Below are 13,067 nucleotides of genomic sequence, written 5' to 3'. Positions count from 1 at the left end.
CAGGCTTACACAGCTAGGAAGTGGCTGGCCTGGCCTTTCCCCCAGGACAGGTTCAAGACAGTTTCTGTCTTGAACCTGGGCTCCCAAACACCTCACTGCTATTAGTGAGTCTGTTTCCCACCGGTTCATATGGGGAACGATTCTCTGAACATTTAAAGGGGGTGCATATGTTGGGTGGCCTAAAGGAGGGCACGTGTCCATTGTGCTACCCATGTGACCTCCTGTGAATTACTGAGCTTAACTGAGTGTCAGCTGACTCCTGCTGAAATGGTAAGAATGGTTGTCCAGTGCTCGCTTCAACAGCACATACACACAAATCACAAGGATACAGAGATTAACATGGCCCCTGTGCAAGGATGACATGCAAATTTGTGATGTGTTCCATTAAAAGAAATGGTTGTCCATGCACTGTGAAGCTTGGAAGAGAAATATTTATGTCATCTACCCTAAGAGCTACCCCATCCCTTCCCCTCTTTAAGACCCATGGAGATGTGTGCCGTTGGCAGACCCCCAGCACCTAGCCTGACACCTTAAACAAAATCAACTGTCAATAAATGTCAGTTGTGTAAATCAAGGACATCCAAATGATGTCATAAGAAAACCCATGGAAAAAAATACGTAATTACTAGTGATCACTAAGGCGTGGTTAGTGACTCAAGATGTATTTTGTTTTATTTATTTCATTTTTGGAATAATGACTGCTACATTTGAAAATTATGATCTATGCTTAATTATAAGGATTTAAGAAAAAAAAGAAAAGTATAAAGACATACACATTAAAATATTACCCCTGATTCTACCACCCAGAGGAACCATTGTTTGATTTAGGTGGTCCTCAGATAGCTATGTGTGGGGAGGGGTGGGAAGGAGGAGGGAGGAGAGAGAACCCCTAGAATATAAGCATGTAGGGGTGTCACACATCTGCTCGGATATTATTAATAGGTCTAACGAAGAAAAGGGTGAGATCCCTGTATCCATGCTCCCACTAATGTTCAATCATGCACTTAACCTTATTTGAATTTAGCAGAAGGAAGAGGAACTGGAGTGCCTTCCAACAGAGCTTTCCTATTTAGACAGGGTTGGTTCAAGGTTTTCCAGGTGACCATGTCCCTAGATATTGGTGGTGACCCACGGGTGTGCTCAGACTCCACAGCTCTCTGGGACCTGGAGAGGGGGCTGTGAAATCAGGGTTGAGTAGTGAAATCAGCTCAGTGCCCTGGGGGACGTCACCCATGGAAGCCCCAGGATGGACTCACCAGACAGCAAGCCCAGATGACATGAGGACTTTATCCTCATTAGACATCTTGGATCCCAGACTCTGAGAGCACTAACTGGGGGCTGTGGATGTCCCCACTATTCCAGCTTCATCCCTACCATGACTTTGGGCAGGTAGCAGAAGTGTCTTACTTTAGGGTCCCTGGTGATTCCCAGCAGAGTAAGATTGCTTGGATCCCAGGGCTAGCCAGGGGCCTCATTCCTCCAGGTTACCCCCAAGCTTCCCATCTCCTTCTGGGGCTTGCTTGGCCTTGGAAGAGGTCTTGAGGGCTGCCAGCTTCTCTTCCTGTTAGGAGTGCATTTGGTCGCTGGAGTCAGCACAGTGATAGACTGCACGAGGCCAAGAAGGGCACCCTCTCCCCTCAAGTTGTAACTATGCATGGCACTAGAGCTCACTTTTTGGTCCCTGGCAGAAGCTGGAGAACAAGGCCACGGGAGGAACACCTGAACGGATGAGAGACTTGCCATATAGAATTGGGCTGGGAGGATTCTAAGTGAAACTGGACCTGTCTTCAAGTGTCTAAGGACTGCCATCTGGAGGAAAATAGATTTGCTGCCAGATACTCATGTGTGTTTTTTGGGCATCAGGTGCTGTGCTAAGTGGGGGGCAGTAGGAGCTGGGGTGAGTAGGAGGTCATGGCTCTGGAGAAGCATGATGGTGACAGAAACAATCCTAGAGCACGGGGAAGGTACAGATGCAGGGAGAAGAGAGGGGGACAATGTGCTGGGGAAGTGGGGGTGGTCCCTGGCCTGTGGGCCTGTGCTGTCTCACAGGGGATCCTCCAGCTGGAGGCAGCCCCCGAGGACTGGGTGTATGTGTGTGAGGAAGGGAATACCCAGTGAGTGCAGACTACATACCAACTTTCAAAGTCTCCCTGCAAAACATCTCATTCATGATGTTTATCCTGAGGAGATGACACTACTGTGGATATAGTTGCTTAAATAAATTACACTATGAAAATAAGTATCACCTGTTTCTTTTTACTACTAGAAAATGACGAATGGCGCATGTGCTGGTACCTGCGACTCTCGTTGTAACTCTATTGGTTGGAGCTGCTCTGGACCAGGGGTTGGCCATTAAGAAGCAAGGATGCAGGTGCCCCTGGCCTCACCTCCCCAAAATAACTACTATGGAGGGGGCTGCCTCTGAGGGGTGAGGTCCCTGTCCCTAGAGGCCCAAACAGAGATGTTGGCAGTGGTGAAGAGAACACTGGATGAACTCCAAGGGTGCCTCCAGCTCTGACTCTACCAGAGTTCAGCAGCCCCCTTTGCTGCCCTTCGGAGCCTCAGGCAGGACCCCGAGCTGGAGCGCCCTTTGTCTGTGGCCTGGAAGTCCCGCCCACCCCGGGGCTCCGCCTAGCCCTCAGCAGAGTGTGCTGGAGCATCTCCTTGGCTCTGGTGAGGGCTGCCTCAGCAGGAACAGCCACATGGGGCACCACGCCCACCCCTTCCCAGGAGCTGCCATCAGCAGCCCCCACTGAGCGGGCCGTGGGGATGGTGATGTAGAGATGGGTGTCGTCTACGTGGTAGGTTTGCGGTGGTTGGCAGCCACCACTGGTCACCTCCCCAATGATGAGTGCCCGGCCCAGCCTCTTCATGATGTAGGTAAACTCCTCTGCGGCGCCGGCTGTCAGGGCGCTGGTCAGAATGGCCACGTTCTTCTTGGAGCCGTAGCGTTCACCTGGAAAATAGAAGGTCCTTCAAGATGGCAAGTACTAGTCAGTACCCCGGGGCACCTGCCTTCTCCATGCTGTCTGGACCAGCGGAGAGGAAGGCCTGGAATTTAGTTCTGTGACCTCGTGTCCACGTGCAAATCACTCCTCCCTGAACCCCAGCTCTGCATCTGTAAAATGGAGATGAGAACGTGTGCCCCAGAAAAGGAGGTGCTTCCTCTTCATGAATAATGAGAATGCCTAACCTGACCAGTCTCACTTTTTACTCCAGAATCCAGGAAGAGCCAAATGTGAAAATTCAGGGCAACAATCTCTAGGACAGCGATGTCTGATAGAAATGCGACATGAGCCAAAATGTGAGCCTTAGATGTCACTCTAAGTTTTCTAGGAGTCACTTTAAACAAGTGAAAAGATACAGACGAAATGAATCCTAATAATGTTTCATTTAACTCAGTAGAGCTCAAAAATGTAAACCACAAAAATTATTGAGATATTTTACATCCTTATTTTTCCATAAAAAGTCTTCCGAATCTGGTGTACACTTCCCACTTTCCGCATCTCAGTTCATATGAGCCCTGTTTCCATGCTCAGTGTGGTGTACAGGTCCCAGGTTAGACTCCACAATTCTAGGGCCTCCTGATCTGCAGATTGGAGTCATTTGTACCTCTCGGTTTTGAATGTCTATTTGAATTTACAATTCACCTGGTTCTAATTTTTATTTACATTTTACAGTATTTTTGAACGTATGTGTTGCAGCTCCCCTTAAATCCTCGTTTGATAAGGCGTACCAGTGAGAATTGTGGGGTGATTTTCTGGTACTATGCATCCCCCACCGTTGGTCCCCCAGCCCCTTGTTGGATGGGAGTATAAGTTCCTTGGTTTGTCGTGCTGAGCAAGGGAGTCAGAGTGAGCCTGTCACCCACAATGGAGCTGTGAGACCCCTGGGCCCGCACTTGCTCCTCTGGCCACTGCTCTGGGCCCAGAGTCACAAACTTTCTTCAAGCAAGTATTCTGAGCTTCTGCTGGGAGCTCAGGCAGGATGGGTGGGCGCTAGACACCATCTAGGGTTTGGCGATGGGCAGGGGGATCTTTCTAGTTTGGGATTTGTTTTGTAGTCTGATGCTTGTAGTGGTGAGAATGGAGGGCATTTTGGTTTTAGACAAACCAGTGTTCAAATTCTGGCTCTTTCACTTACTAGCTGGGTGATGTTGGATGAGATACTCAACTCAGTTAAGACTCATTTTTTCTCCTCTAGAAATTAAATATAATGGTAGCATTTTGCAGGGATTAAGGATCATTGTAAAAGTGCACAGCATAGGGCAGGGACTTTATATTCCCATTTACTATTACTTTTCCTTGAACTCAAGCTATCTTTCCTTTCCCTGATTTTCCAGAAGCTTCTGGAGTGAGAACAGGAAAAGGAAATCTTCTACACATACCTGCGAGCCGGGAGTGGGTCCAGAGCTCACTGACAGAGTCATTGGGCCGGCTGTAGATTTTGTCCAACAGAATTGGAGGGCCTTCATCGAAGAAGTAGGAGCACAGGGCAGAGATGGAAGAAGTGGGGCCGCCAATGTTGAATCTGAGGGAAGGGAAGGAGGAACCACTAGGGAGGAGTTCACAGGGAGGTCCTCAGTTCCCCTCTGAAGAGCCTGGGATCTCTGCCTTGAGGAGGACACTAATACCAGGCAGCCTCAGTGCCCCATCCTAGTGCCCCATCTTCCTCCTGCAGAATTCCTTGGTTGGTATTTCCCAGCATATAAGTCTTAAGAATAAGGAGACTTTGTGGTCAAATTTGTATAGAAAATATTGAATGCCATAACTACCCCTTCTGATAAAATATTAATACATTATGTGGTATATACTGTAGAAATTATATTAAAGCCTCTGACAAGTCATGGAGTTGTGAAATTTTTGATAAATTTTCCCCACTTACTGATTACGGACGGCTCTCCTGCACCCTTGATGCCTGTGAGGATGCAGCCTTCCCTAGCTGTATTCTCCATAATTCCACAAAACCCACTGGACTTTTTTGTTGTTGTGTCCTCATGGGGCACTTAGTGTAGCGGAGTGCTCAGAACTGTGGAACTATATTGGGTGGGGCGATGGGGTGGGGGAGGGGAGAGCCTGTGCCTATCCTAGGACATGCACAGGGTGAACTACTTGGGCCTCTGTCTTCTTATTTGTGAACAAGAAATGTGGGCTGGTAATATATGAGGAGTCTCTTCTGGTTGATGGTCTAGGATGGCCTGACAGGGCTTAGGACAGGGTTTAGGGTCTGTGACCTCAGCATCTGAACCTCCCCCAATCTCTGGGTGGAAGGGTCTTTAAGCAAAGCACACCTGTAGGCTGGGCCACTTCCTTTTACAAATGTGGCCTCACAGTTCAGCAGAAAGGGACTTAGCCTGAGCAGCATCTGCATGTTCAATAAATATGTGTTTGAAGGATAAAATCTTCAGGAGTACTACAGAAGCACTCGAGCACAAGTTCTGGACATAGACACACACACACAACACACACACACACATACACACACACACACACAAACACACACACGAGCCCCGGGAGGTGTTTCCTCTTCCAGGGAGAAAAAGCCTCTGAGATCCAGACCCCCTAGTGATGACCAAGAACCATGGCTGAGCTGCAGGTCATGACTCCATCAATTCTGGCAGCTTCCCTCATGCAGCTGGCGGTGGAGGTTTCGGCTCAGTGGGGTGGGGGAGTGGGGGAACAGTCTGCCTTGCCCTGTGTCCACAGAGGGTGCCCAGGGCAATCATGGAAGCCTGGGCCTGGTCCCTGTAGGCCCGGACTGTGTTCTCCCACCTGCTCTAGGAGAGAGGTCCCTAGGTGAAAGCATCCCTCTAACAGTCATTTTGTGATGCAAAAAATTCTTTTTGCAAGAATAGTGGCTAATTTGAAAATTCTCTCTGGGACTCTGGCTTTCTTTCTTTCTTTCTTTTTTTTTTAAATTTTATTTATCTATTTGACAGAGAGAAATCACAAGTAGGCAGAGAGGCAGGCAGAAAGAGGGGAACTCTGATTTGCCTCTTTCTTCTTTCTTTCTTTAAAAATTTACTTAAATTCAATTAGCCAACTGACATACGGGACTCTGGCTTTGTAATTCTCATGATGGAAGTGGTCATAGGCTGATTTTGTATGACATGAGAGGCACAGCTGCAGGTGGTGGCCTAGATGTCCCAAACATCATTGATCATCAGAATAACCTGGGATGATGTCTTTCAAGTACACAGATGAGGAGCCCTCACCCCTGGTGCTCTGGTTTCAGTAGGATGACATTGGGGCCTGAGAATCTGTTCTCAATGTCTTCCTTTGTCCCTCTCTCTCCACTGAATCCTATGACCAGGCAAGCCTGGGAGTCAAGGGGTAGCCCAGTGACTCTCAGCCTGGAATTAACATTGGGGTCATCTGAGAAGCTTAAAAAGACCACCATTGCTGGGGCTCTCTGCAGCCAATGAAGCCAGGACCCCCAGGGTCAGAGACCTCTGCCCACACCTCCCCCTCCCTGGACCACTGACCTCATGTCAATAATCATGGCGTCCGTGTGCACAATCTTCTTCCAGACATGCTCCACCAGCAGCTCTGACACCTGGGTGAGCAGCTCACAGTCTCCAAACATGTCAAACCTCAGGTAGCCAAGGTTGTCCTCAAACACATTAGTATGAAAGGAGAACTTGATCAAGTCCTCAAAGACTTCAGGGGAAGGGATCTGAAAGATCGGTGGGGAGGGTAGGGTGGTGTCAGCGAAGGAGCAGGTTTTACAACTCGGGGAAGTGGGCACTGGAGTTTTCCTTTATACATGAATGACACGGAGGGCCGGGAGGGGACTAACACTTCTGAAAGAGGCAGTAGGTGTCAAGACTTTTTCCAGTGGAGAATCTAGGACATTATGTGGGTCATGGGCCTGGGATGTGGACCCGAGTTTGGTAGGATGTGGTTGGGAGACTCCTTACAGAGAACACTCTGTGTGCCAACCCTACTCCAGGGGCCATTTTGTTCAGAGCTGCAAGGCCCAGGTGTCATGGTCTCCACTCTGACTCCTCCTCCCACCCAGACCTCACAAGACACTACCTTGATGACTCTGAATTCAACTTCCTCTCCTTCCCTGGGGAAGGGAGGAAGACATTAGCTAGCTCCTGGGCCTCTGAGTCTTTAGTAGTTTAGTAGGGGTTTGGCTGAGCATATTGGAGCCCTTACCATCACCCTCAGGGCACCCTGTAGCATCCCTATCCTTTCAATGAGGAAACTGAAACACAGAGTGATTAAGTAACTTGCCCAAGGTCACACAGCCAGTGTAGAAGCTGGTATAGAAGCTGAATCCACATGTGACTCTAAACCATGAACCCTGGCTCTATTGGAAAGGGGTGAGTCCTCAATTTGGAATCTGGTGGGCCTGTGAGCCTAGCACAGTGCTGGCACATACAAGGCTCCCCCAACCTGCCTTGTGCCTCCTCTTCTTTCTGCAGGACTGCTAGAAGGGCACAGGCTCTGTGGGCTGGAATGAGAGCAAGCAGTGTACAGGGACACTGCTATTAACTGGGACGCCTGGCCTCCCAGGCCTCCTCTGCCCTCGGTCTCAAGCTCTTCGACCATTGACCTCTCTCCTCTGCACCCCCTCTGGGGTTCCATTCACTTTTTTGTAAAACGGGAATGGCGATGCTGCAGTAGTTGCTTCTGGTGCCCTTAGCTCTCCTCTGACTCTGGCTGCCGCCGGCCTTGGCTACAGGGGCCTGCCTCTGGCATACTCCACGTCTTGCCACCCTCTCCTTCAAGACCTTCTCCAAGCTGCTTCAGAGTCTGAGAGAGTTCACATTGGCAGGGGGATGAAGGACAGGAGCTGCAGGTCTTATCTGCAGATGGACAGCCCCAGAGGTCTTCCCCACACTCGTTAGGATCCCACTGGAATCTTCAGAAGCAACAGCCTCAATAATGCACCCACCTGTCCCCCTGCCCGGTTCCCTCCTTCCCACTCTCTTTGCTCCCTCCTGCTTCAGAGACTGCCTCCCCCACAAACTGCCTGCATCCAAGACCTGCTTTCCAGGGAACCCGAGACAAATTCTGCCCTGCCTACTCAAGACAATGCAGTGAAATGATGGATGATAAACCAGGTGGAGAGATATTGCAAATGCTGCCTTTCGATGAAGCTCCTAGCTGACAGGAGCGTTTGGGGAACCCTTGGTTCATCTGGGCCAAGGGTCTGGAGAACTTTTCCCTCAACCACCCGGCAGCGGAAATCCTCAACCTTGATTGAAACAACTTTCCAATGTTTCCCCAGACATCCTTACTGGCTTCAAATAAACTGATCACAATAGCCTTGCTCCAAATTTCCCATCCAGCTGGCCCTCGGTTCAGAGTGCACACCCACTGAGCGAGCTCCTTCCAGATATAGGGAAACCCCAATGACATGCGTGGTGGGAGGGGAGGAGAAGACAGTTGGGGCCTCCTCATGGCTGTGGTTCTTGGGACTGTGCGTCGGCACCCCTGACCATGCCCCAGCTCATGTCCCAGCTCCATGCTTCAACTCTGAGGCAACTGTGAGGCCAAGACTTCTGTCTGCTTCTCTCTCTACCCCCTCAACTCCTTCCCACAAATTGCAACCTCCCGAGGCGGGCAGGTGGTGAGAACAAACACAAACCCCGTGTTGCTAGAGGAGGAAACTGTTGTGACTTCTCGTGACCTGACCTTTACCTTACCACTGACTATAAGAAGTGCTGCAAACACTTGCCTTCTGCCCCGCTAAGAGTGAAACTCCTTCTCTACGAGGGCTTTTCACACTGAGCTCCTGTGGGTACCAGTGTTCTACAGAGCTGCTCAGGGACCTCATGGATGCGAGAAGGGGAAGGGATGACGCGAGGAGAGGAAGGAAAAGGTGTGACTGGTGAGCCCTTAAACCCAGAAACAAGTCTGGAGGCCTTTGTCTTGCACCATGCACAGAGTCCTAGGCTAAGTGCCCCTCGTATCTCACCTGCATGGGCACGATCCCGGGAATGCGGTCCTTGGCATCCTCGGGGATGTGGGCTGTCTTCAGGTGTGGGTCTCCAGACAGCATCTGCAGGTCGGCACCCAGCATCTCAGCCAGGGCCCCTTCTGAGGTCACCCTGGAGTAGCGGCCCTGCAGACGGCTCAGCTTGGCAGCCATCTTGGCCCCCAGTTCTGGGGAGGCATAGTTATCGGCCACCAGCTTCCCGGTGGTCTGTAGCACCGTGGGCACCTTGGCACGCAGGGCCACTATGTCCCGGGCTGTGGAGAGGGCCTCGCTCATGGGCACAGTGATGTCTGGCTCCACCCCAGCCAGGTCCCAGGCCTCACCTGTGCTGGCACTCAGGGCCATCTGCGTGGGCATGGAGGCATACAAAGGGCTGCTGCCCACCTGGTAGATGCCCACGGAGAGTGCTCCTCCAGCAGTGGGCTCCCCAATGACCGTGGCTCGCTGCAGGTCCTGCATGGTGTGAGCAAAGGCCTCAGCGGCTGACCCACTGATGTGGCTCATCAGGATGTAGAGGTCCTTGTGGGGGCCGTAGCGCTGACCGGCCACCTGTGGCAGGGTCCACACTTCCGTGACCCTTGAGGTGGCCCTATCAAAGACAGAGTAGAGGTGCTGGCGGGGCTCTGCCTCGAAGAAATAAGAGCAGAGCAGCGGCACTGCGGTGGAGTAGCTCCCGGGGTTGTACCGCAGGTCGACGACGAGCGCTGCCGTGTCTACCAGCCTTTGCCACACCAGCTGCACCAGCTGTGGCCCGATGGCCTTCACTGTCTCCAGCTCAGCCATGGCGTCGAAGCGCAGGTAACCCAGGCGGCCGGGCAGCACCTCTGTCTTAAACAGGGCTTCGATGAGGTAGGATACCTCCTCTGGGGAGGGGACGGCAGGAGGTGGGGGGGGCACCTCCTCGGCCACCATCTCCCCGGGGCTGTGGAACACCAGCAGGCGGTGATCCCCAGACATCTCCTGCAGGTCGGCGGTGAGCTGGGAGGCCAGCGACTCCAGGTCCACAGCAGTGCGGTATGCCCCCTGGGCCAGCTTGGCCCGCAGCAGGGCGCTGGTCTGCCCCACGACCTCTGGCCGGGTGTAGTGCGCCTCCACCAGGTGCCCCGTGCCCTCCACCAAAGCCTCCAGGCTGCGGTGGAACTCTAGCACCTCTTGGGCCCTGTCCAGGGCCTCTTCGGCCAGCACGATGGCATCAGGCACCACGCCGCCCCCCAGCCAGCATTCGCCATGGTTGTCAATGAAGGTGAGAACGGGCACCGTGAGCACCAGGTCCCCCTCGGGCGTTTCCAGCAAGGGCACCGTGCGGGTGTGCAGCAGGCTGCCCGCGGTGATCTCACCCACCAGCGTGGCCCAGCCCAGTGACTGCATGAGGAAGGCCAACTCCTCCGCGGCGGTGGCTGTGCGGTGGCTGGTGAGCAGGTACACGCCGCGCTGGGTCGGGTAGCGCTGGCCTAGCAGCTCCATGCGGCTGAAGTGCTCCTGCGTGATGTTGGTGCGGCGGTCGTACGTGGTGAAGAGGCGCACGGAGCCGGCGTCAGGACCCTGGAAGTAAGAGAGCAGCAGGGGCACAGCCGAGGATGGCCCCCCGGGGTTCTGGCGCAGGTCCATGATGAGGTGCTCCGTGTCCTGCAGGGGCCCCCACACCTGACTCATGATGTAGGGGCTCAGCGCCTCCAGCACCGAGGCGTTGGCAAAGCTGTCAAAGCGGAGGTAGCCCACATTGCCGGGCAGCACGGACACCTGGAACATAGCGCCCACTAGGGCTCGCCGGGCAGCCTCATTGTTGGGCACAGTGGGGACCACCTCCGGAGGGTCGTCCTCTCCAACTTCCGGCCCAGAAGTTTCCTTGGGCCTGACTGCCCGCACCAGGAGCCTGGGGTCCTCGGACGCAGTCTGCAGACCTGCGTTGAGCTTCGCAACCAGGTCCTCCTCAGAGACCACCGCAGAGAAGTCCATATTGGCCAGGTGGTGCAGCAGAGCGGGCACACGGTCCACCAGTGTGTAGTAGGCCTGGAGAGCCCCCTGCAGGCGCCGCACCACTCCAGGCAGGGCCCGACGCAAAGTGAGGATGGCCAGGGCTTTCTCTAGGGCCTGCTCCGCTGGTGTCCCCACACAGGGCAGTACCCCGCTGCCCTCCCAGGTCTGGCTGCCCCCTCCCAAGGGCCCTAGAGACCTGGACACCGGCACAGTGAGGAAGAAGTCGGACTGGCCTATCCTTAGCTTCTGGAGGTCAAGGGCACCCCCCACAGTCCGCTCGCCCACCACAATGGCTCTGCGCATCTGTTTGAGGATGTAAGTGATGTCCTCAGCCACACCCCCCGTGTGGCCGCTGGTGAGGACCACCACATCCTTGTCCGCACTGTACCTTTCTCCCAGGACCTGGGGCAGGGTCCAGATCTCAGTGGTTGTATTGGAGGGGCGGTCGTAGATGGTATCCACGTGCAGGACTGTGTTCCCTGGGTGCAGGTAGGAGATGAAGTAGGGGATACCAGAAATGTGGCCCCCAGTGCAGTGTCGGAGGTCCAGGACCAAGGCAGAGGTGCCCATGAGCTTCCTCCAGACGCTGGCCACCAGGAAGCTCCCCAGCTTGCTCACCACCTCCTGGCCTGGGATGTCGTCCACACGCAAGTATCCCACATTGCCTTCCAGAACCTCGTGGCGGATGCCCTTCTGCAAGCGGGCAAGCAGTTCCTCTTGGGTGAGGTTGGTGAGGGCTGAAGCTTGCCGGGGAGCCTGGAGGGTGCTGGGCTCATAAGAGATGACCAGGCGAGGGTCATTCAAGGAGCTCTGCACCCCGGTGGTCAGCACATGGGCGAGAGTCTGCGGGTCTGAGATGGCGAGTATCTCCCGGCTCTTGATGGCCTGCTCGATGGCTTCCTGCATCCCCATCAGGTTCTCCGGGAAGCAGTAGTTATCCAGGAGGACCTTGGCCATGTCCAGCACCAGGCTTGGCTGGAACAAGTGCGTGGGGCCGGCCAGACCACAGAACAGCGTGGACAAGATCAGGGCCCATTCTCTCGTCATGGAGATCCGGCAGGAGAGCTGCACAAAAGCTCCCTAGACTATGCGTGAGGCCACGGCACTGCTGTGTGGCTGCCTTCCTCCCTCGTCCTTCTCAGCAGGTGGACAGAAGGTCTGGGGCTAAACTCGGGAGTTGGGGTGTGGCTTCCAGCTCCAGTAAGCCTTTAATCCTGTCTAATTCCAGCGCATCAGCCCTGGGGACTGGGGAGCAGGGGCCCAAGTGGTTTGACCCAGAAGGTGCGCTGGATCTCGTCTTGCTGTGCCACCTCTGTATATAGTAATCTGAGTAACTACCATTTACTCTGAGTTCCTGCCACACGTCAGGCGCTGCGCTACGCTTCGCAAGGTAACCTTTTTTTTTTTTTTTTTACTAGAGCCTAGCAAAATAAGAACTATTAACTGGCTCTCAACAGCATTTCCCCACCACACCAGGTAATCCGCATGCCAGTAACTAGGTAGGACTCATTGGAGCCCTGGCTCTGTGACTCTCTACTCTGTGGCCTTAGGGAAGTGGCTTACTTATTATCTAAATTAAGTAAGAAACTATGCGTAAAGCATCTCTTGGTTTCAAGCAAGAAGGGAGCATCCCCTTATTGGTAATTTCTCCATGGTGGAAATGATCTCCACCGCATGGCTGAAGAAATGGAGCTCTGTAGCTCCCTGCAGCCCATCATTTTAGGTGGGGGTTGAGGAGACATTGAGACCAAGTCTGGGGAGGGTGGTGTAGTCGGCTCTGACAGTGCAGAGGCTGAGTCTGAGGCTGCCATCCACTTCAGAGGTGGAAGTTAATTTCTATGTCTTGCTAATGCATCCGGGGAATTGGCCCCCCAACCCCTTCCCAACAGTAAGAATACAATGTCTGGACCTCACTGGTATATGTGGTGTACGGGTGGGGTGTCTGCCTTCCAGACACCACGGGATCAGTGATTCCAGGTCTGATGAGGTGGTCTCTGTGACCTAACAGGTTCCATGCTCCTGGCTCAAGAAGGCCCCTGCTGGTTGAGGGCTCCGTCCATGGCCTGGTGTTTGCAGGGAGAACCCAGCTGTAGAACTTGGGTCTCTGCAGTCCCAGGCCTCCCAGGCCTCCAGATCAT

General features: G+C 53.4%; 1 protein-coding gene and 1 non-coding gene across 2 annotated transcripts; one reads left to right on the top strand and one right to left on the bottom strand.

The window, feature by feature from the left end:
* Positions 1-287: 287 nt before the first annotated feature.
* Positions 288-391, top strand: LOC131830991 (U6 spliceosomal RNA). The gene has a single exon (XR_009353515.1). It is a non-coding gene; the product is annotated as a U6 spliceosomal RNA (small nuclear RNA).
* Positions 392-1,471: 1,080 nt separating this feature from the next.
* Positions 1,472-11,976, bottom strand: RBP3 (retinol binding protein 3). The gene is made up of 5 exons (XM_059172492.1): positions 8,932-11,976; positions 6,485-6,675; positions 4,388-4,530; positions 2,619-2,956; positions 1,472-1,561 (listed from the first exon to the last, which is right to left on the bottom strand). Exons 1-5 carry the CDS (start codon positions 11,974-11,976, stop codon positions 1,472-1,474), a joined length of 3,807 nt encoding a protein of 1,268 aa, XP_059028475.1.
* Positions 11,977-13,067: the final 1,091 nt, after the last annotated feature.

Source organism: Mustela lutreola, chromosome 4, assembly GCF_030435805.1.
Source record: "Mustela lutreola isolate mMusLut2 chromosome 4, mMusLut2.pri, whole genome shotgun sequence".
Taxonomy (NCBI): Eukaryota; Metazoa; Chordata; class Mammalia; order Carnivora; family Mustelidae; genus Mustela; species Mustela lutreola.
The sequence above is the reverse complement of the archived record's forward strand: the minus strand, read 5'-3'. Positions and strand labels throughout refer to the sequence as shown.

What these genes read in the sequence shown, in the direction of transcription:
- RBP3 (XM_059172492.1), bottom strand. Translation starts at nt 11,976, where the DNA reads ATGACGAGAGAATGGGCCCTGATCTTGTCCACGCTGTTCTGTGGTCTG. An exon ending in CCGGGATCGTGCCCATGCAG is followed by an intron (nt 6,676 to 8,931) that starts GTGAGATACGAG and finishes CCGATCTTTCAG; the next exon opens with ATCCCTTCCCCTGAAGTCTT. An exon ending in GGGCTAGGCGGAGCCCCGGG is followed by an intron (nt 1,562 to 2,618) that starts GTGGGCGGGACT and finishes CACTCCTAACAG; the next exon opens with GAAGAGAAGCTGGCAGCCCT.